The 20,384-nt window shown below is 38.7% G+C and overlaps 2 protein-coding genes across 3 annotated transcripts; one reads left to right on the forward strand and one right to left on the reverse strand.

The window, feature by feature from the left end:
* Positions 1–6,284: 6,284 nt before the first annotated feature.
* ap1s2 (adaptor related protein complex 1 subunit sigma 2) lies at positions 6,285–12,921 on the forward strand. The gene is made up of 5 exons (XM_060864318.1): positions 6,285–6,405; positions 9,016–9,194; positions 9,468–9,576; positions 9,667–9,804; positions 11,942–12,921. Exons 2-5 carry the CDS (start codon positions 9,016–9,018, stop codon positions 11,987–11,989), a joined length of 474 nt encoding a protein of 157 aa, XP_060720301.1. The 5' UTR covers positions 6,285–6,405; the 3' UTR covers positions 11,990–12,921.
* A 1,941-nt stretch (positions 12,922–14,862) lies between these two features.
* zrsr2 (zinc finger (CCCH type), RNA-binding motif and serine/arginine rich 2) lies at positions 14,863–20,328 on the reverse strand. Of its 2 annotated transcripts, none has more exons than XM_060878448.1 (11): positions 20,177–20,328; positions 19,958–20,037; positions 19,797–19,854; positions 19,589–19,703; positions 19,422–19,508; positions 18,204–18,242; positions 17,985–18,100; positions 17,674–17,887; positions 17,536–17,591; positions 17,285–17,394; positions 14,863–15,763 (listed from the first exon to the last, which is right to left on the reverse strand). In XM_060878448.1, the coding sequence occupies exons 1-11, from the start codon at positions 20,284–20,286 to the stop codon at positions 14,946–14,948; spliced, it is 1,803 nt and encodes a 600-aa protein (XP_060734431.1). In that variant the 5' UTR covers positions 20,287–20,328; the 3' UTR covers positions 14,863–14,945. The 2 variants fall into 2 exon arrangements, with proteins under 2 accessions (XP_060734431.1, XP_060734421.1); XM_060878438.1 differs by having other exon boundaries at positions 19,958–20,040.
* Between the last annotated feature and the right edge of the window lie 56 nt (positions 20,329–20,384).

Consider the following 20,384-nt stretch of genomic DNA (forward strand, 5'->3'; position numbering starts at 1 on the left):
GAACCCACGTTTACCAGAACTCTACTGGTTAGTAAGTACGTATTATTAACGTTACAACCCGAAGTAAAAAGCTGAAGAAACCCTAAACGTTAACGGAAAAGACCCACGAACCCGAGTGACTGAGGGAGAGACAGAGAGCTGTTCTGTGTGTGACTGTGAGTGAGCAGAGCGAGACACAGCAACACAATACATCTGTATGTGTGTAGGGGAGGGGCGCTGTGACTAGCCTATCACTGTAGGGGAGGGGCGCTGTGACTAGCCTATCACTGTAGGGGAGGGGCGCTGTGACTAGCCTATCACAGAACGCTGACACAATCAGCTACCCAATGATGATTTTCATACAATCCGAGCACAGATATTGACTCGTATTACTCGTATAATACTCGTACTCGGCAGAAGTGCTTTATCCGTACCGGATACTCGTTTCAGCCGAGTATCCGGCTCATCTCTAATGGATATGACTTTGTTTATTTTAGGGAAAACTGGAAGGGTGAGTACTTCACATGACATATGTTGTGGCACCCTCTGTAGCATGACATATGTAGCATGACATGACATATATTGTCATGTCAATCCAAAGGCCTTAAACGCTTGAACCCGGGAAATGCTGCTTGCAGCTTTAATTATTATTATTATTATTATTATTATTATTATTATTATTATTTAGAAGTTGCAGCAGGGCTCTCAAGTTTTGAAGACAGGTAAGAGTGACATCTCCATCCCACCTACACCCCCACCCAAATAAACCAAACAAACAAAAAAAACAACAACAATGCGGGTGTTGTTGTGTTTGGTAAGGATCACTGAACACAATTTAACCAAATACAAATTATTTATTCAATTTCCATTTATTAATTTGTGTGTGAGTCAGTGTGTGTGTGTGTGTGTGTGTGTGTGTGTGAGAGAGAGAGAGAGAGAGAGAGAGAGAGAGAGAGAGAGAAACCAGTTATTAATTAGATTAACCAGTTAGTTCCTATCCTTTTTTATGTACCCTATTTTTATTTAAAGAAGTTGTTGTTTTTTTTTTTTAAATTTGACATAGTCACTTATATTCTTAAATATAGAAAGTTATTTTATGCTAAAAGCATTTCATTTTTATTCAAAATGGGACATTTTGCTAAAAAAGCAATACAATTTCCTAAGTATCGTATTACAGTAGGTAGTTGGAGTTTATGCTTTATAATGCTTCCTAAAAACACTGAGCCCTATTGTACTGACACTACTGACTAGAACTGGAGAAATCAGTGCTTTAGAGAAAACACCAAAAACTATGGAGTAAAGAACATTATAAATTCTTTCTTTTTCAACACAAAGGTTGTGTGGGTTTAAAATTAGCTCCTCTTCTTTTCATAATTAAGCAAATATCATTATAAAATCAGATTACATTTCACATTATTGTACATCATTTTTGATAAATCAACCAGAACCAGACCAGTTGGAAAAAGTGCAAAATCTATCCTGTATGTTTGCTTCCAATTATACTGAAACAGCAGAATGCATTATTACAGTTAAGGCTAATACATATTAGATTCAGAGAAAATATGCAAAGTATTTAGAAAAGTATCAGTCAGTGTATACACCAGGGTTGCTTTTGTTTACCTGATAGTTCAAATAAGAGACTACAAGAACAGGTAACTGTAAACGAGCCATTGGCTGAATCCCAAATGGCCCCCACTCCACACACACAAGGTGGAGGCAGGAATCGAACCCCAACCTTGGAGGTGTGAGGCGAATGTGCTAACCACTAAGCCACCGTTAACTGGGATTTTCACGGATAACAGTCTCTAAACTTTACTCAGAATCGTGGACACACTGGTTGAGTTGATTAAAGAGTGTTCCTAATGAAGTGTAATACCAGTGTGTGAAAAGCTGCTACAGCACCTCCTACTGGCCTGGACTTTTATTTAGGAATCTAAAGTTGTAATTACAATTATTCTCCGATAGGAGGCAATGTATTATGGGTAAAATCAAGATTATTATTTAAAATGATAAATAATGCATAATATTTTGTTATGTTTATGGTTAATGTCCCCAAAGCCAAGTCTAGAGATTGAGGTGTGAGTGATATAAGACTTGTGTAATGAAATCTATAGCTGTGAATGAACAGTATATGTTGAAGTTATTGTAAAAGACTGAGTCCCGCTGTATTACTCAGGCTGCACTACAGCGTCTATTCACAGGCGCGATCCCACTACTGATCAGCACGGGGGATTTGACCTGCTCCGTTTCCGACCTGGGCCGGTTCTCCCCTCCTTAGACGACCTGGTGCGCCTGAGCTCCCTCAGGAGCACCATATCGATACCGAACTTAGTGCGGACACCCGATCGACATAGTGCACTGCAGCCCAGAACCCCTGAGCTCAAACGATCCGCCAGCCTCAGCCTCCCAGCAGCTTGGATTACAGGCACGCGCCACCGCGCCCGGCGAGAGCAGTACAGAGCTGCAGCGCATTTAAACACAACACTGCTCTGAGCTACAGCCCTCTAGCGGACAATCTAGGAACTACACACACCTCACTTTCCTTCTCGGTTCAGTGTGATTTGACTGAGCATTTAAACGTTCTCAAATGAATGACTTGTTCAGAATATACACGTTAGCACATGTGTGCAGGATACACGTTTTTTCTTTTATTTTTAGTCGTCACATTTTTATTATTAATTGGATTAACCAGTTAGTTCTTATCTTATGTACTCTATTTTTATGTAAAGTTGTTTTATTTTTAAAATTTGTCAACCTGGATGAGACTGACTACTGTAGTGTCATCTGCAGATTTCAGGAGCTTGACAGAGGGGTGTTTAGAGGTGCAGTCATTTGTGTAGGGAGAGAAAAGCAGTGGGGAGAGAATGCAGCCCTGAGGAGCTCCAGTGCTGATGGTGTGGAACATCCACACCTTCAGCACTGGATGTGATCAACATGGATGTGAGTTTTTACGGCCTCACTCACTGCTGCCTGTCTGTCAGGAAGCTGGTGATCCACTGACAGATGGAGGTGGGTACAGAGAGCTGTGTCAGTTTATTCAGGAGGGTACCTGGGATGATGGTGTTGAAGGCAGAGCTGAAGTCCACAAACAGGATCTTTTCATAAGTCCCTGGTTTGTCCTGATGTTGGAGGATGTAGTGCGGTCCCATGTTGATGTCATTTTTTTTTCAGCTTTTGAAAGTAGTTTTGTTTTGCCACTCTTATCTCCTATTTAGTGTGTATTTGGCCTGTTTGTACAAGGCTTTATTTAGGAATCTAAAGTTGTAATTACAATTATTCTCCGATAGGAGGCAATGTAGTGGAGTTCGTCAGATACCGTCAAACACTGGCATAAGATTAATATAATGGGTAAAATCAAGATTATTATTTAAAATGATGAATAATGTATAATATTTTGTTATGTTTATGGTTAATGTCCCCAAAGTCAAGTCTAGAGATTGAGGTGTGAGTGATATAAGATTTGTGTAATGAAATCTATAGCTGTGAATGAACAGTATATGTTGAAGTTATTGTAAAAGACTGAGTCCCGCTGTATTACTCAGGCTGCACTACAGCGTCTATTCACAGGCGCGATCCCACTACTGATCAGCACGGGGGATTTGACCTGCTCCGTTTCCGACCTGGGCCGGTTCTCCCCTCCTTAGACGACCTGGTGCGCCCGAGCTCCCTCAGGAGCACCATATCGATACCGAACTTAGTGCGGACACCCGATCGACATAGTGCACTGCAGCCCAGAACCCCTGAGCGCAAACGATCCGCCAGCCTCAGCCTCCCAGCAGCTTGGATTACAGGCACGCGCCACCGCGCCCGGCGAGAGCAGTACAGAGCTGCAGCGCATTTAAACACAACACTGCTCTGAGCTACAGCCCTCTAGCGGACAAAATAGGAACTACATAAAACGACAAGTTCTTTCTCGACTCTTTTTAGGGGACGTTTATATTTTATATTGATATTTTTTATTTTATTTTTTATTTATTTTTACTTTTACACATTGTCTAACGACATTCACATAGCTGAGATATACTGCAAAATCTGTCCAGATAAAGTTAGAATGGCTTAAATAAATGTAAATAAATAAATAAACATCACATTTATTGTCACCAGTCCTGACTGTCCAATTATTATGTAATGATGGAACTCTGCATTATACACCATTATTACTTTTGTAATAAAAACAAGCAAATGGTAATAGTAATTGGTGCGTTTGAAGGCATGCAGAAGTTTAGTATTGCACCTAATTATAACACATCCGGTTTACTGTATTAAAACAATTAACATTGTCTTGATACACTAAATCATGTAAGTTGGAGAGAACTCACTATATCAGTTAACACAACCTGTAGACAATTATTTAGATAGTTTAATTTAGCAAAACAAACAATAATTTACCACGTGTCTTCTTTCTCTCACTTAACATTAACCTACAATCAGATGTGGTCTGTAGCTACTAGCCTTATTGCTGACTAAATAGTAATTATAACCTTAAGATATACTGACAATAAACAGTCTCATTGGGGTGTAAAACAACTGTATCAAGAATTAAAAACTGGTCTCTGTTGTAAAAGCTACAAAAAGTCATGCAACCTTAAAGCTAAATAAATAATCACAAAGATATTTAGTCTTGAGGTTTAATGAATAAATTATATTCCATTATGTAAAGTTTTTTCTATTTTGGGTTGAGAGCCAAGTTCTGTTCAAACAGCGCCTCCTACTGGTGGTGACTCTTTTTGTAGAAATATAAAGTTGTAATTTGTCACGTCCTCCAATAGGAGGCAATGTTGAGCTGATCGCTTTCAGCACTTTCAGAAAACACGTGAAATGAATGAAAGACGAGAAAAACGAGTTTTATTGTTTAAAAATTAAAATACAAAAATATAAAATCAAACGTTGCATTTATATTACGTATACCCAAAACCTTATTTAAACACATTTAAACAGGGCTGTGTTCTCTCCCCACTGCTCTTCTCCCTGTACACAAATGACTGCACCTCTAATGACCCCTCTGTCAAGCTCCTGAAGTTTGCGGACGACACCACACTCATCGGCCTCATCCAGGACGGTGACGAGTCTGCTTACAGACTGGAGGTTGAACAGCTGGCTGTCTGGTGCAGCCTTAACAACCTGGAGCTGAACACGCTCAAGACAGTGGAGATGATAGTGGACTTCAGGAGAAACCCCTTTGCTCTTCCTCCACTTACCATCATGGACAGCATTGTGGCAGCAATCTCCCAGGACCTGAAGTGGGACATTCACATAGACTCCATTGTGAAAAAGGCTCAGCAGAGTTTGTACTTCCTTCGTCAGCTGAAGAAGTTCAACCTGCCACAGGATCTGCTAAAACAGTTCTACACTGCAATCATTGAATCCATCCTCTTGCACTTCAGTGTCTGTTTGGTTCAGCTCAGCCTCCAAATTCGACCTCAGAAGACTACAGAGGGTAGTCCGGACTGCTGAGCGAATCATTGGCACAACTCTCCCCACTCTTCAAGATCTGTACTTCTCCAGAGTAAGCAAAAGGGCAAAGTCAATCACACTGGACCCCTCACATCCAGCACACTCCCTCTTTGAACTGTTGCCATCTGGTCGATGCACCTAATTGCACATTTCACAATTGTACATTTGTACTATGTATACCTCAATTGCACATTTCATACTTGCACATCTGTACATACATACATACATATTGTCTATACTGTTTACTGTATTGCACATTTCACAATTGCACATGTGTACACACAAATTGTATATATTGTATACTTCAATTGCACATTTCTCACACTTGCAAATTTGTACTTACAATTGCCTATATTTGTATATGTGTATTTCAACTGCACATTTCACACCTGTAAATGTGTACATACAAATTCGTTTAGACTGTATATGTCATTCTGTTACACTGTGGAGCTTCTGTCACTAAAACAAATTCCTCGCGTGTGAAAACATGCCGGCAATAAAACTGATTCTGATTCTGATTCTGATTCTGATTCTAATTCTGATTCTGATTCTGATCTTTAACTCCGCCCGCTACCGCCACCTAACGTCTAAACTGTGAATCGCAACGCCTCCGAAATAGTCATTCGTGTGCTATAATAATCAAACAGCACGACTTTAATTGCCAAAATATGTTTTTTTTTTTCCTTTTAACGAATGCAAGAAATTGTATAAAGAGCCGTTAGATAAATAAAGAGATTTAAATAAATCGCCAGTTTGTTTATACTATCTGCGGTTCAACGCGTTCTCCGCCTTGGCCAATGACGTGTCTCAGCGATGAGCCTCTGAGCCAATGAACAGCTTCATCGCTCTGAATGAAAAGTGAGATGAAAAACAGAGTAACGGGACGCGTCTCCGTGCTCGGGATGGAAACCTAGCAGTGTTTGCTAACCTGCGCTACGTGTTCACAGATTCGCACACGGAATAACGGTGAAGGTAAGGATTCTGTCAGAGTTTTCTCGGTAAATCTAGTTAACTAGCTAAATTAGCTTAACTAACTGGTTATCAGAGTGCTTTAGTTAAACCGGCGTCAATGTTAAAAGAGAGAGAGATTGAGAGGTAGCTAGCTGTAGCTGTTGTCCTGTAATTTTAGCTATAGCTAAACGCTGAGTGATGGGAAATCGAATTAAAACATGTTGTGGATCTGCTCTTGTGAACATCAGATTAGATTAGATGAAATAAAAGTGTTTATTTAATACACAAGAGACTTAAACGACGTTTCATATCGGCTCATATCATGTACGTGTTTGTATGGAAGTGTACAAAAGGTGTGTAATGGACAACAAGGGAGTGGCTGTCTGAGGTGAAGAAGACCACCAGAAATACATGATACTGTTCTTAATTTTATTATTTTTTTTTTTATTATTTTTTAGGGTGGTTCACAAACGCAGTTTCCTTCATCATCAGTATCAATATCAATACGTGACTTATAAATGTCTACATTTTGTTTCTGTTTAGTAAAATGTTATTTCTTCATTTGCTGGATCTCAGAAGTATAGAAAATATGAATCTACTCAAACTTTTGAGGAACTGCCCAGGAGTTTGATATTAATTTAAATATATAAATGTACCTATTTATTTATTGACAAAAACGATAAATAAATCTCCTTCACATAAAGTCAGAAAAAAAAAGACAAACCATGAATCAAAATGTTATCAAGATAAGCATTAAGAAATGGGTTTTGAGAGACATCCTGCAGCCCTTTGAGCCATACGGTAGTTCTTCTGCAGAGAATCAACCATCTCCTGGTAGTGTTTGCCCTGAAACACTGAGATAAAGCTGATGTTAAGCCGCTATCGTCCCTCATAGTGGGTTTCTCCTGGAATTCCTTGTACTCTGAAATCTTCTTTATCTTTTTCATCTCCAATGAAAACACCAGGTTTGGCCTCAGACATCTAAAAAGAAAAATATCGAAGGTACTTAAAGGCTGCCAGTACGTTATCTAGAGATGTGACAGTTCCATAAGGTCTAGTTTGATGTGGCTCCCACTTGATGTTGTTCCTCTCCATAGTGAATAAGGAGACTTTTTTTTAGTGCTCCTTGGTGTCCCTGTTGTCCCAAAGACAAAGGCAGAAGGGAAATTTGGTAAAAACCAATTTGGAGATCCATCAGGAATGTCACCATTCTGAATGATGCGCTCTGAGCTGTACTCATCATACTGTTGTAATCATATTTGAGGTCAGGTCACCTTTTTTCTGGCTTTATGTGATGTATCCAGTTAGTTCTTGCTTTGTATGAATCATCATTTTCTTCTCCTTTGACTCTTCCTTTGTATTTCATTTGTTCACAGAATTTTAATTTCACGTTTAAATTTATTTGCTTTATAAATTTTGATCATTTGAAGTAATTAATAACAATAATTCCTTGTGCAACAAAGATGCTTTCAGAAAATTGTTTTATTACTATACTTTTGTCATAACATAGATTGATAGATAGTTAGATAGATGGATAAAAAGAGAGAGAAAGAAGGAGCGAGAAAGTTCAGAGAGTAATTTGGGTTGTGGCCAGATGTGTTTACTCTGGGGGACTGCTGGTATATTTCTTTTGTCTGATGGGGGAAAAAATTACAAAAATTGAATCCAGATCATCTTATTTGCTGTTAACACACAGTGTTAGTTTTTTATTCATATCTAACTGTCTGGAATGCCCAGAGAGTTTGTCATCAGCAGTGGTTAAGAAAACACACATGAAACACTGGAGCTTGCATTGTCTTTTGTATAACCTCACGTCTGGTGTGTGATATCTCACTTATATAACAATGATTTTTTCAGCCATCCTAATGTTTCATTTAAAGTACATTTTCCTGTATATTAGCTGTTACTATAGCAACAAGAACCTATTGTTCATGCGCTGTTATCCCAAAATAATGCAGAGACCAGTGCTGTGGTCGTGAGAGATGTGGAGTAAGCAAGCACAGAGTCCAATCAAATTACAGTTTAGAAATCAGGACAAATTAGAGAACGTTCTGATTTGTGTGTTTTAAACAAAAGTTGCTTAACAAAAGCTGAAAGGTAACAGAAAATTAGTGTGGATTCAGGATGACATCAAACTGACATAATGTAGGCAAAATAACCTGAACAGTGCATCTACACACAATCTATAAATATGCAGATTGAGTGTGGGAAATTCGGAATAATCCAAATTACTATTTGATTATTTTCCGGGCATTGTTTGAGTCTGTCATATGACATTTGTGTAAAACCAAGCAGCTGAACTGCTGTAATCTATAGAGACACTGTCCTCATTTTAGCAACACAAAGGCAGGAACCTCTGGAGATTCTGCACAGATCCCATCAGGACAGAGGGAGAACCTCACTGTGAGAACCTCACTGCAAAGCTGGAACCACTAACCACCGAAAGCACCTTTTGAACAGCTCTTTATCTGAGTGTGTGCTTTTTGGAGGAAGCTTATCAGCCAGATTTGATCACCTAATTTGCTAAATGATTTTTAAAAGCATTATAATCTTGCAAAGTATGGACTCTTTCCCAAAAAAGACCCAAACACAGAAAACAGTAATGAGTCATCCTGTTGTTTTTTTAAATAGATGCAGTTCATGCTGCTGTTTAGTCGGCAGGGCAAGCTACGCTTGCAGAAGTGGTACGTGCCGCTGTCCGACACACAAAAGAAGAAGATCTCCCGTGAGGTCATCCAGATGGTGTTGGCCCGCAAACCCAAAATGTGCAGCTTTCTGGAGTGGAGAGACTTAAAAATTGTCTACAAGAGGTAAATACCTTTTTTTTTCTCCATTGTCATACATAAAAATCACAGGATCAGGATTTGGTGGAAAGCACGATTGGGGTCCTCTTTATTAGAGCTGTATATCCACTGAATGATTGCTGGATGGTGAGACAGTTATTGGTGCAAAATAATGGCAAGTATACGATACTGTCATCATGATGTCTGTCATACTGGTCTGAATGTAGTCACGCCACAGAATATTGAAGAATTCAAACCCTTTTAAATAAAAGCAGAATTTGAAATTTGTTTTCTTCCCAGATATGCCAGCCTTTACTTCTGCTGTGCTGTGGAAGACCAAGAGAATGAACTGATCACCCTCGAGATCATCCACAGATATGTCGAGCTGCTGGACAAGTATTTTGGCAGCGTGAGTCTCCCTCACAGTCTTTAACCCTTCTAAATTGTGCTTTTTTCCACTTTGTTTTTTCACGTGCCTGTATGTCCTAACCTGTACCAGGTATGTGAGCTGGACATCATCTTTAACTTTGAGAAGGCCTACTACATCCTTGATGAGTTTATACTGGGTGGGGAAGCTCAGGAGACATCTAAGAAGATTGTATTGAAGGCCATCGAACAGGCAGATATGTTGCAAGAGGTGGGAGAAAACAATCTTCACACTGTACACTATGTTTAAAAGTATGTGGACACTTGACCAAGACAATGATATATGTGCAAGGGCATGGAGCTGTTATAATAAGCTGCATTCTTCTATGAAGGCTTTCCACCAGATGTTGGTGCACGACTTACAAAAGTCTCTGAAATTAGCCTACTTTGTGCAAATTATTTGTGACATTTAAAAAAAAGAAGAAAGAAAGGTCTTTATTGCCAAGTATGTTTTCACATACGAGGAATTTTTTCTAGTACAGGAGCTTACCATACTGTGCTAAAGCAAAAGTGAAATTGCATTAAGTGCATTTGATGATGTCATTTCCCATCGACTTAGAAACGGCTTATATTTCCAGTTAGTAAAATACCATTAGTGTTCCTTTTGATACTTTTAAAATTCATACAATAGACCAGGGGTGTCAAACTCTTTTTGGTCTGGGGGCCGCATACAGCTTATCTCAAGGGGGCCAGACCAGTAAACTCATAGCAAAATTACATAGAATTTCTTTGTATTAGTGCAAAGAAGCACTAAATTATAAAAATCTTTATATTAAATGAATTGTCCTTTTACAAAAATATATTATGAGCAACCTAAGTAGTATGTGCAATTTCAACAACACTTTTACCCAGTTTAACATTTATTTAAGTGCATTATGCATAAAAACTGAACACAGTTCAGTGTTTTTATTTTTTTTTAGTTTTAGTTTTTATTGTAGAATGGGGCAAAACATTTAGTCACAGGTTAGTGGAACTGTCCTGCATTTTAACATAAATCAAACATCAAAATATAGAAATTGCTTAAAATCCAATTTCCAATTCCGGGAAGCAATTCTGAATACATGAATTGACTCCACACACTTAAAATCTAAAGTGGCAGCTGTTTTAAAAAGAAAATCTTTGTAAAAATTGTTAATTTATATGTAAGTATGTATGTTTTTTAAAGTAAACAAATTTGTTTTATTAATTTGCCCCAGAAACTTGGCATCGTTTTGCCTGCACAAGTGCATCAATATAAGGCATTATGTCCTGAGTAACAGCCAATTTTAGAATCTCATGTGTGAGTGCTTATGTGTGAGCTTTGAGCGCAGCTTCGTTTTATTAATGTTCATTACTGAAAAAACTTGCTCACAAAGGTAGGTAGTCCCAAACATGTGCAATATTTTTGCAGCCAGTGCTTTTAATTTAGGATAGCCTGGCAGGAGATACTGATTAAATGTGTCCAAGCCCACAAAGGCAAATTTATTCTTCAATTTTACATCACACTGCAAATCAATTATTTCAAGTTGCATGTCAACGGGCACATCAGAAGCTCTGACTGTGAATGGTGAGCGAAAAAACTGCGAATTCTGTCTCGAGTTCGCTAAAGACCTGAAATCGTTTCTCAAACTCCCTCAGCAATCCTGAAAGCTTGTATTTGTACTGTCTCTTAGACAGGGAAAATGAGCAGGGTCACCGCTTGCCATCTGCGTCTCCCATAACGTGAGCTTTAACTTGAATGCACCTATGGCGCCGGATATTATATTGCTTAAGCACCGAAACTTGCTGCATTCACACCAGGCACACGGGTTTCCCATTCACCTCCGTGAACATATAGGAATAGGTCCATTTTTCTTGAAAAATCCACTTTTCTCTTTCTTTTTTTTCGATAAAGACATTATGTTGATGAGGGTGCCAGGGCCAACAGAAAAGCAGGTAAACTGATAGAACCAAATGCCACTTAGACCCTGAAGCTCAGTACTAGTTCTGCCGAAAATGATTTTTTTTCATATTGCAGATTTATCCCCGGGCCGGACGGAACTCCCCGGAGGGCCAATTCCGGCCCGTGGGCCGTATGTTTGACACCCCTGCAATAGACACTATAATACACAGTGCGCTGTTTGTAGCATGTCTTTGGGACACAGCCAGGTTGTGATGATCAGGTGTCCGTATACTTTTGGCCACATAGAGTATAATCAGCTGCGTGTTATTTTATTCTATTATAAAATGACATGTTTTGCTATCGTGTGGATTGTAGGTGTTCAACAACATCGTCAGTGTGATACATTTTTCAGCATGCATGGATTTTCTTTTTCTTTTTCTTTTTTTTTTTGCCATCTCTGTTAAGTGTAAGTGTGCATCTTTTCCAGGAAGCAGAAGCACCACGCAGTGTACTGGAAGAGATTGGACTCACATAAACCTCCACAGTTCTGCAAAATAATGAGTAACACTTTCTCATTTCCTGCCTTTTCAGTATATGTGTGTTGATCTTATATTGAAGTCGCACAAAAACCCACAGTATCTGGATTTAGTCAAATATGCAACTAACTTCCAGTGTTCTTTGATTAATGTGTTTTCAAGTACATACTGAACAACAAAGCAGTCTATGGATCCAGAACACAACATCTGGTAGTTATATTGTGATTTATAGTATCGAGTTATATTGTACTTATTTTTCATTACCTCAGTTTGTGTCCTTCGCTGCCTTAAAACACACAATTGGGATTTTTACTGGGTGTGAACTCAGCGTGTCCTTGTAGGTCACGTTTTTTTCTTTTGGCGCTCAAACGGAAAGAGTGTAAAGATGAGTATGATGGCACACAAAGTCATAAGTATCTAAACATTAGTGGAATACAAAAAAAGCGAAATAAATGTATTAGCCAGTATTAGAATAAGTTCTACCGATAACACTGTAACTGTTTACCACCTACCATCAGGATCACGGTGAAGTACATGCTTTGTCCTGGAAAGATAAATAAATAAATAATTCATAAATAATTCCTCACTTAAATAAGTATCTGAACACCCTCGCACAAACATGTCTTGCTTCTTTTCCATGTTAAACACAATCTTTAAGACAAAACTTTAAGTTAAAATAAATGTACAACATCACATAAGAAGATATATAATGTTCCCCCTGAACTGTGTGTCCACTGTATTGCCTGGTTTAACTGATGCTTCATAAAATGCTCCCAGGGTTCAGTTTATTTTCAATACCAAAGAATTTCTCCTGTCCTGTTTGTGTCGATAATTTCTAGATGACACTGTGGTTCACTGCCTAATCTCTTTGGGGAGAAAAAATGAAGGTCCTTTAAATTGAAATGCAAATAAAACATTGTGTCAGCAATAATCTGTCGCTTTTTTTCACACCTTCATATTTAGTAATATTTTATAGTACAGACGTTACACAATGAAAGATGATGATTAACACTGGATTTTAAATAAAATGTGTTTTTCTGCTGTTTTGTCTAATTTTCAACTGTCCAGCTGTGGTCCATTCTGAGCTTGTAGGTTACTGTAGCCTCAGATTCCTGTTCTTGGTTTCACCCGCTGTTCTAGTTTATCCACCGTAAGTGGATCAACGCTCTCATCAGCAAGACGTTTCTGCTCATGAGACGTTTTTCTTTTTCCACACAATTTTGTATGAACTTGAGAGATTGTGTGTGAAAATCCCAGGATGGTAAATAATATATATTATACTAACAGAGTCCGTTCAGGGTTTCCTGATTGTAGTAATGTACGCAAAGGCAAGAAATCTATTTCTGAGGAGCTCGCAGTTTTTCAAAACGCCCACAGATTTGGGCATCGTGTGAAGTCTTCACAACACGCATGCAGCCAAAGACCTCTCACACTTGTGTGTGGCGACCGTGAGTATAGCTATCATAGAAAGTAAGTACATTTTTTTTTTTTTTTTACTGTTAGGAGTTTAAAAGAATCCTGTGCTTGGAATTTTACCAATTCAAGTAGTTTTACACACACACACACACACACAAAAAAAGCATTGCATCACAAATTTTCGTTGGGGAAAACCCCCCCAGCAAAATCAAGCATTTTTGGCCAAAATTCCACTTAATCTATAAAAGACACTCCACACAACATTAATGAATATAATCCACATATGGTTTCTGTATTTCTAGCAATGTTAACCTTTTTTTTTATTCCTGAACCTTCCACCTCCCAGAATTCAGTTTCTTACATTCTCATTGCCATCAATTTGAAGATATTTATAAACCGACTTGTTAATTGAAATGGAATTGAGTTGTCCTCCAGCTGATCCATGTTCAGGGTCACCAGAGGTTTCACACTGGATCACCTTCCTGACACAATTCTCTCATTCTAACCGGGACTGGCACTTAAGACTTTAACCCCTCAGCGGCTGGGTTGCTTCGAACCTGGGCCACAGTGGCGAGTGCTGATAAAGGTTTGTGATATCTGCCTCTATAACAAACTTAAATATTCTTCAGACCTCTGTGTCTTTCTGGACATCGCTTTCAGAATCATGGCTTGAAATGCTCAGCTGTGAATCATTGCATTAATAATCCAGGATCACAAGAACTAACATGTTTATCATCAACGTGAACACCCATGAAGTCCAAAGTAAGATTAAAATGTAAATCATTTCAAATGTAACCACACTATGATCTGAAACTGCATATTATGCCTTTCTGACTAAGGAACTTTCCTGTTTCTAGTAGATTTAAAAAAAAGTCAGACTACAATGTCAGCATGTATGTCAAGATGTCTCTGTGCTCTATGTATGTCTCTGTGCTTAATTAGATACAAAGGATTGAATTTAGAGCTAATTGAGGGTCTGTTAACACACTTATTTAAAAAAAAATCTTACCTTTTGATTAAAACCATGACCTTAGGTTAGTGCTGTCTAAGCAAATACACCACACTTCTCCACTTCTCTCCTGAAGCATTCATTTTAATTTTTAATTTCTTTTTAAAAAGAAAGCTTAAACGTTTCTTCAGAAAATTGAAATCTGCCTTTCATGCAGTGACAGGACTAAAAGTTAACCTAAGTTTGCTGTAAAAATTAAACCTAGATTAAGTTAACGTTTGGTGCAGCAGGGTTAATAGATCAAAAGTCATTTCCATATGATCCTGTAGTTTCCTGGCTAAATTCTCTGAAAAAAAAACCTGTCAACAATAACCTTGCTGTCATTTTTTTTCACCCTTTCATATGCATTTATATTTTGTGTTGAAATTATTGACATCATTATTAAACCAGGCTAAAGTATCAATTTCTGTTCGAATCTGGAGATTTTCATTAAAATTGAAGCTCAGAAAACGGTAACAACATTTATTTACAGATCTCAACAGAAACAGCCAAAACCTGGCAACACAGCAATGTCTTTTCCTGCAGACACTTTAATCTGGGACACTTTCAGTACTAAAGCTGGCAGGTGCAGCTTCAGTGTCTTCAGGTGAAACTGATTTCATGTTCTCGTTAACCTCGGCATCCTCTCCAGCCTTTTGTACGTCTTCGTTTTTTGGTGTCTCTTGAACTTCGTCATCCCCCGAGTCTATAGCAGAAGCTGCCGAAGAGCTGACGCTGCTGGATTTACTCCTCTTTCGCTTTTGTTTCTTTTTGCTCTTTTTCTTTTTCTTGCTCTTGCTCTTTTTTGAGCGTTTGTGGTGTGAGGAGTTATCCGCTGAAGAAGCATCGCCCATTTTGGGGCTTTTGCTCTCACTCCTTTTGGTCTTCCTCTTGATGGATCCATTTTTTATTTGATCTTCAGGGACATGGGATTCTGATCTCCTACAAGATCTTCCACTCTGAGAATTTCTCTCACGGCTTCTAGTACGTGATCTGCGTCTCTCACGGCTTCTGCTTCTCCTGCCTTGGTCATTTGAGGAAAATCTTTCCCTTCTCTGAGAATGGTGAACCTTTTGACTGTCTCTGCTGCGGCTCCGCCTCTCCCTACTGCGGCTCCGCCTCTCCCTACTGCGGCTGCTCCAGCCCTCTCTGCTTCTGTGGCTCCACCTGTCTCCTTGTCTGTAGCGAGATTGTTCAGGGCTGTATCCACGCTGTGACGAGGCCCTGTGCCGTCCGCTGAGGCCTCCACCACGGTCAGACGATAAATGGAGGTCACGGTCTGCCTCCCAGAATTCATTCCCCGGGTTTTGAAACACATGGAGGAAGTTGCAGTGCTTCCCCTTTGGACACTTGCGCCGGTCATAAAGTCCTAAAAAAAAAAAATACGTTTTGAAACCAGTCTGGGATTTTCAAATATTCTGCTGCTCTGTCTCGCAGAGTAAAGTCAATTAAAGTAAGATATACAGTACTATAATACTTGTATCTGATCCTGAATCAATGATTATTTTTTCCCCTGTTCCAGCAGCAGCTCACGACACAGCCTCGTATGTTAAATTAAATCGAGAGATCACGTCACACTTGACTTAACTACATGTTGTAGACATGCCTACGATCAACTGTCCTACCCGATGATGCAATATTTTACGCTGTTCTGAAATCCCTGGAAATAAGTACATCCTGAGGTAATTTATGGAGCTAAATGAGTACTGTTACTCTTAACATCTTAATAAAAAACATTTTTTTAAAAACAGATCAATGGCAAATAGCATTGATCACTCGAAGGTAGTTATTACTTAAATACAATTTAAAAATCTGTGGGCTTGTGATTGAGAACTTTATGAAGATTAATATTTGTAAAAGGGCCGATGATTAGTTAACACATTAGTTAGTATGCTGCTACTGATCAGATCAAATCAGACAAATTACCCTCCGGGGTTAAATGATTTGACTTCTTCAATATATCAGACTACTCTTTATTTAAAACTCATTAATGTCACTGTGTAGGTCCCCTGAACAATGTGTCTAACTGCTGTTGCTAGAAATAACTGATTACTGATAACTGAAGTGTTCGTGGCTCAGACACACTTTCCCAGGTTAAATGCAGATTAAAAACTCATCTCTTTAGTCAGACATACACATAATACATCCCATTATATTGTGCACTATTACACTAGACTTGCACATTTTTATGAACAGCAGATATGTTAATCCCTCTGCACTGCTCTTCTCTTTTTCAACCCATGCTGAGACACCCAGACATTGTACCAGCTCCGATCGTCTTCCGTGCGATGAAGTTTTTGGATCTCCACTGAGATGAGGCCGACTCTGTGAGAATCCTGAGACATCTACAGATCTACCAGCTCCAGTTGGACTCTGTGATACTAAGAGGAGATCTGAACTCCATGTGATCCCTACACCAATACAACAGTTGTCTGACTGTTTATTTGTAATCACACCATCTAGTGTCACCCATATGAGGATGGGTTCCCCTTTGAGTCTGGTTCCTCTCAAGGTTTCTTCCTTTACCAATCTAAGGGAGTTTTTCCTTGCCACTGCTGCCTGAGTCACCTCAGACTTGCTCATTGGGGATAAATAAATACACATACATACACACTGACCTATTATATATATATATATATATATATATATATATATATATATATATATATATATATATATATATATATATATAAATAATTTTTATTATGTTAATTCTTTATATTTCTCCTTATGTTTATCTTCTGTTCTATGTTTATGTTCTGTAAAGCTGCTTTGAGACAATGTCCATTGTAAAAAGCGCTATACAAATAAACTTGAATTGAATTGAATTACTAGAACAGCTGTAGTTTTAATGCAACCATCCTACCAGTGAATGTTTTTCAATTCGTACCACATATTGCCGTTTTCCACTTGGTCACAGGAGAGAATTCGCACTGCAGTTGCCTCCCTGCATACCACCGTCCGTTAAACATCATGAAAGCTTCTTTACACTGCTCCTCACTACACACAACAAAAAGGTTTTAAAATGTATTTTAATCATTTTTTTTATGTTGTTTTTTTTTTTTATTTCCTAGGGCGTAAGCAATCATACAATGTGACTAACTAGAACAACCCTTTGCAATATTTATTATTTTAACTTACGTGTCATACTGCACATAGACATTGCCTCTTAAATGGGGTTCAAAGTTGCAGCTCACCTGAAACAACAAGTTTAAAGAAACAGATTAACGCCCGACACCAACTAGAGTTTGGGCTTCCACAGACATTTAGGTTTATTACCTTGAACTGCACAACTTTGCCCGCGTTCCTAAATTCTGGAAGAACGTCTTCGTAGAAGTCTAGAAACTGCTGCCGCGTCTCGTCATCACTGTACTCAAGACTTGCGTCTGTGTCGTAGTCATCACGTCTGCTCTGCTCCATGGCGAAGGTCACAAACATAGCCCGAACCATCAAGGTGCTACTCGACGATGGGTGATCGTGTTTTCGGGAGCACCTGATTAGAAAAAAGACCAAGCAGAAGAAAAAAGTCGTGAGAACTTCGAAAAGTCACATGCTTTCTTATAATATTACTCTACTGTAATTCATCTCACCGGTCTCCAAATCTGCAAGCTCCCGTTTTAATAAAAAAGGGGCAGTTTGCCTTGTCTTTTTCAGTCCCAAAATCCACAGGGGCATCAGGATTTTTCCAAGAGCCTCCATTTTCCAACTGGTAAACAAACAAAAAAAATAATAATAAAATTGAACTAAACCTTTCTTCAAAATATTTCTTCCTGCAAATCTTTCTGAAAAAAGTGGCCATGTTGACATACCTGGCTTTCTGCTTGATCCAACAGTTTCTGTACAGCTTCCTATAAATGGTGCAAACACACAGTATGACTCGTAAAAACCTGCAGTCAGCTACAGATATCTGTCAGCATTAGTTAAGACCTCTGAGTAAAACATGAAGGAATTCTGCCAAAGCACGGTTTTCCTGATGGGCAAACTGAAGAGTGGAAATGTAGGTGGCAAAGCATCATTGTTCAACTAGTCATCAAAAGATACATTGTCTTCAGATGAAGAAGATGCCCACAGGCTTGTCACTCTTTCTTTCTTTCGTATCTTATGTTAAGGAAGCAAGCATTAATTGTCACAATCAAAGACAAAAAGATCTCAAAGTTTACAGTGTGTACAGACAACCATGAACGTAGCAGTTTGTAAATATCTTATGTGTGTGATAACATCTACACCCAAGAATCTGGAAATGATTCACAGTAGAAGTTCTGGTGCAAGTCTTTTTGCTCTTGCTATTCCTGGGATAACCTGCAAAATGAGCTAAAACCTATGGCGCTGATCTCATTGGATGCTTTTAAACAGCTTAGTGATAGAAGCATCTGGCTGTAAATGTATTGTAATTTATGACGATTGTGTACCACTTTGAACTGTGATGCTGGGATATCTGAGATTTTATCTCTCATTCGGCTATTGCTGGTAAATTAAAGGATAAATAAAAAAATGTCTTTCAATCAATGACCAACTGATTCAACCGAATCTGACAATAATAATAATAATAATAATAATAATAATAATAATAATAATAATAATAATAAAAGCCTTGTATCAGGCAAAGGACATGGTAGAGGGTGACAGACAAACTGTGCATAGCAAGATTTATGTCGTGCATAAGTATCCCAAAGTTCCCTAACACCAAACTAAACTGAACACGTGTGTCAATGCTTGTATGTCAGGAATCTACATGAAATTAACATATTTCAACGTGTCTGTATGTGGGTGTCCCAGATTTGGCTAGAGAACATATAATTAAACAAACAATCATGAACAACACAGAAGTACCCAATCAATCAATCAATAAATGTAAAAGTCCAGGACAAAATTTTGGAAAAATATCATTCAGAGCTTGGACATGTCATAAAACATATGCATATTTAGAACATGGTTCATCATGAAAACAGGTTGTGCATGTGAAAGCTGAGTGTGAGAGGATATATAGGTATCAGCCTCTGAGTTTATCCTCCGAATGCAGGGATCACCTCTCTGTCTCTCTTCTCCTGCTGCTTTTGCTCCTGCTTCTCTCTTTCCTTTCTCTGCTGTTCCTCCCATTCCTCCCTGATCCTCCTCTGCAGAGAATAATAATGAAGATATCAGGACAAATAAGGTTTAACACTTAAAAGTTAAATAAGATTAACTCCTGTGTTACCTCTTCCTCCTCCTTTTTCTTTTGAGCAGTGTCTTCTTTCTCTTTCCTCAGCCTAAATTCCTCTTGAGCAATTCTCTCTCTCTCCAACCATTCCCGGTGCAAACACTCTCGCTCTCTGTGTGTATCGTCAAACACAACAATATCAATTGATGCAGTAATAACAAACAGTGTGACAGGTGACCAATGCAACCATTGAGAAACCACCTACCTCTGCTCTTCATCCTCATCATCATCTTGCTCGTGCTCAATTACATTCTGATCAGCACCTGCACAGGATTAGTAACATTAATATTTCATTCCATTTTAAGGCTTTGGGCTTTTAGATTTTGGAAACTACAAAAGTAAACAATGTGTACATCAGGTACATACTACCACATTGTCTGAGTTTAGCAAGAGCTTGACGTTTTCTTTTTCTTCTTTCTCTTTTCAGACAGGCCCGTCGTTGTTTACTACTAAACACACAGAGAAATAAAAGTTTCATTACTCTATCAGGTTGTTTTAGGGATCAAACCCACTACTAGCTGCTACACTAGTGCACTGTGCTGCTACTAAACAGTCAATATAGTGCTGGCGACTCAGGCTTCAGACCTCAGTGGCGCAGATTCCTGGATTTCTGTAACTTCATGCTGATTCTCAGATGAAAGCACAACAGGAAACTGGTCATTTGTCGAACACCGGTACGGATCTGTTGATAACATGTTAGCACATCGTGCTAGCAGTCGAATGATAAGGGATTCAGACGGAAGCGAGGGCGCAAAATGATGACGTCTCGTGTGCGGCACGCTTTAACGTCGTG

The sequence above is a fragment of the Tachysurus vachellii genome, chromosome 1 (genome assembly GCF_030014155.1).
Source record: "Tachysurus vachellii isolate PV-2020 chromosome 1, HZAU_Pvac_v1, whole genome shotgun sequence".
NCBI classification, from domain to species: Eukaryota; Metazoa; Chordata; class Actinopteri; order Siluriformes; family Bagridae; genus Tachysurus; species Tachysurus vachellii.

Coding starts and splice junctions, on each gene's coding strand:
- ap1s2 (XM_060864318.1), top strand. CDS start 9,016: ATGCAGTTCATGCTGCTGTTTAGTCGGCAGGGCAAGCTACGCTTGCAG. Junction 9,577..9,666: donor TGGACAAGTATTTTGGCAGC/GTGAGTCTCCCT, acceptor AACCTGTACCAG/GTATGTGAGCTGGACATCAT. Junction 9,805..11,941: donor AGGCAGATATGTTGCAAGAG/GTGGGAGAAAAC, acceptor CATCTTTTCCAG/GAAGCAGAAGCACCACGCAG.
- zrsr2 (XM_060878438.1), bottom strand. CDS start 20,286: ATGTTATCAACAGATCCGTACCGGTGTTCGACAAATGACCAGTTTCCT. Junction 20,041..20,176: donor CAGGAATCTGCGCCACTGAG/GTCTGAAGCCTG, acceptor CTGTGTGTTTAG/TAGTAAACAACGACGGGCCT. Junction 17,395..17,535: donor GTCTATGTGCAGTATGACAC/GTAAGTTAAAAT, acceptor TGTTGTGTGTAG/TGAGGAGCAGTGTAAAGAAG.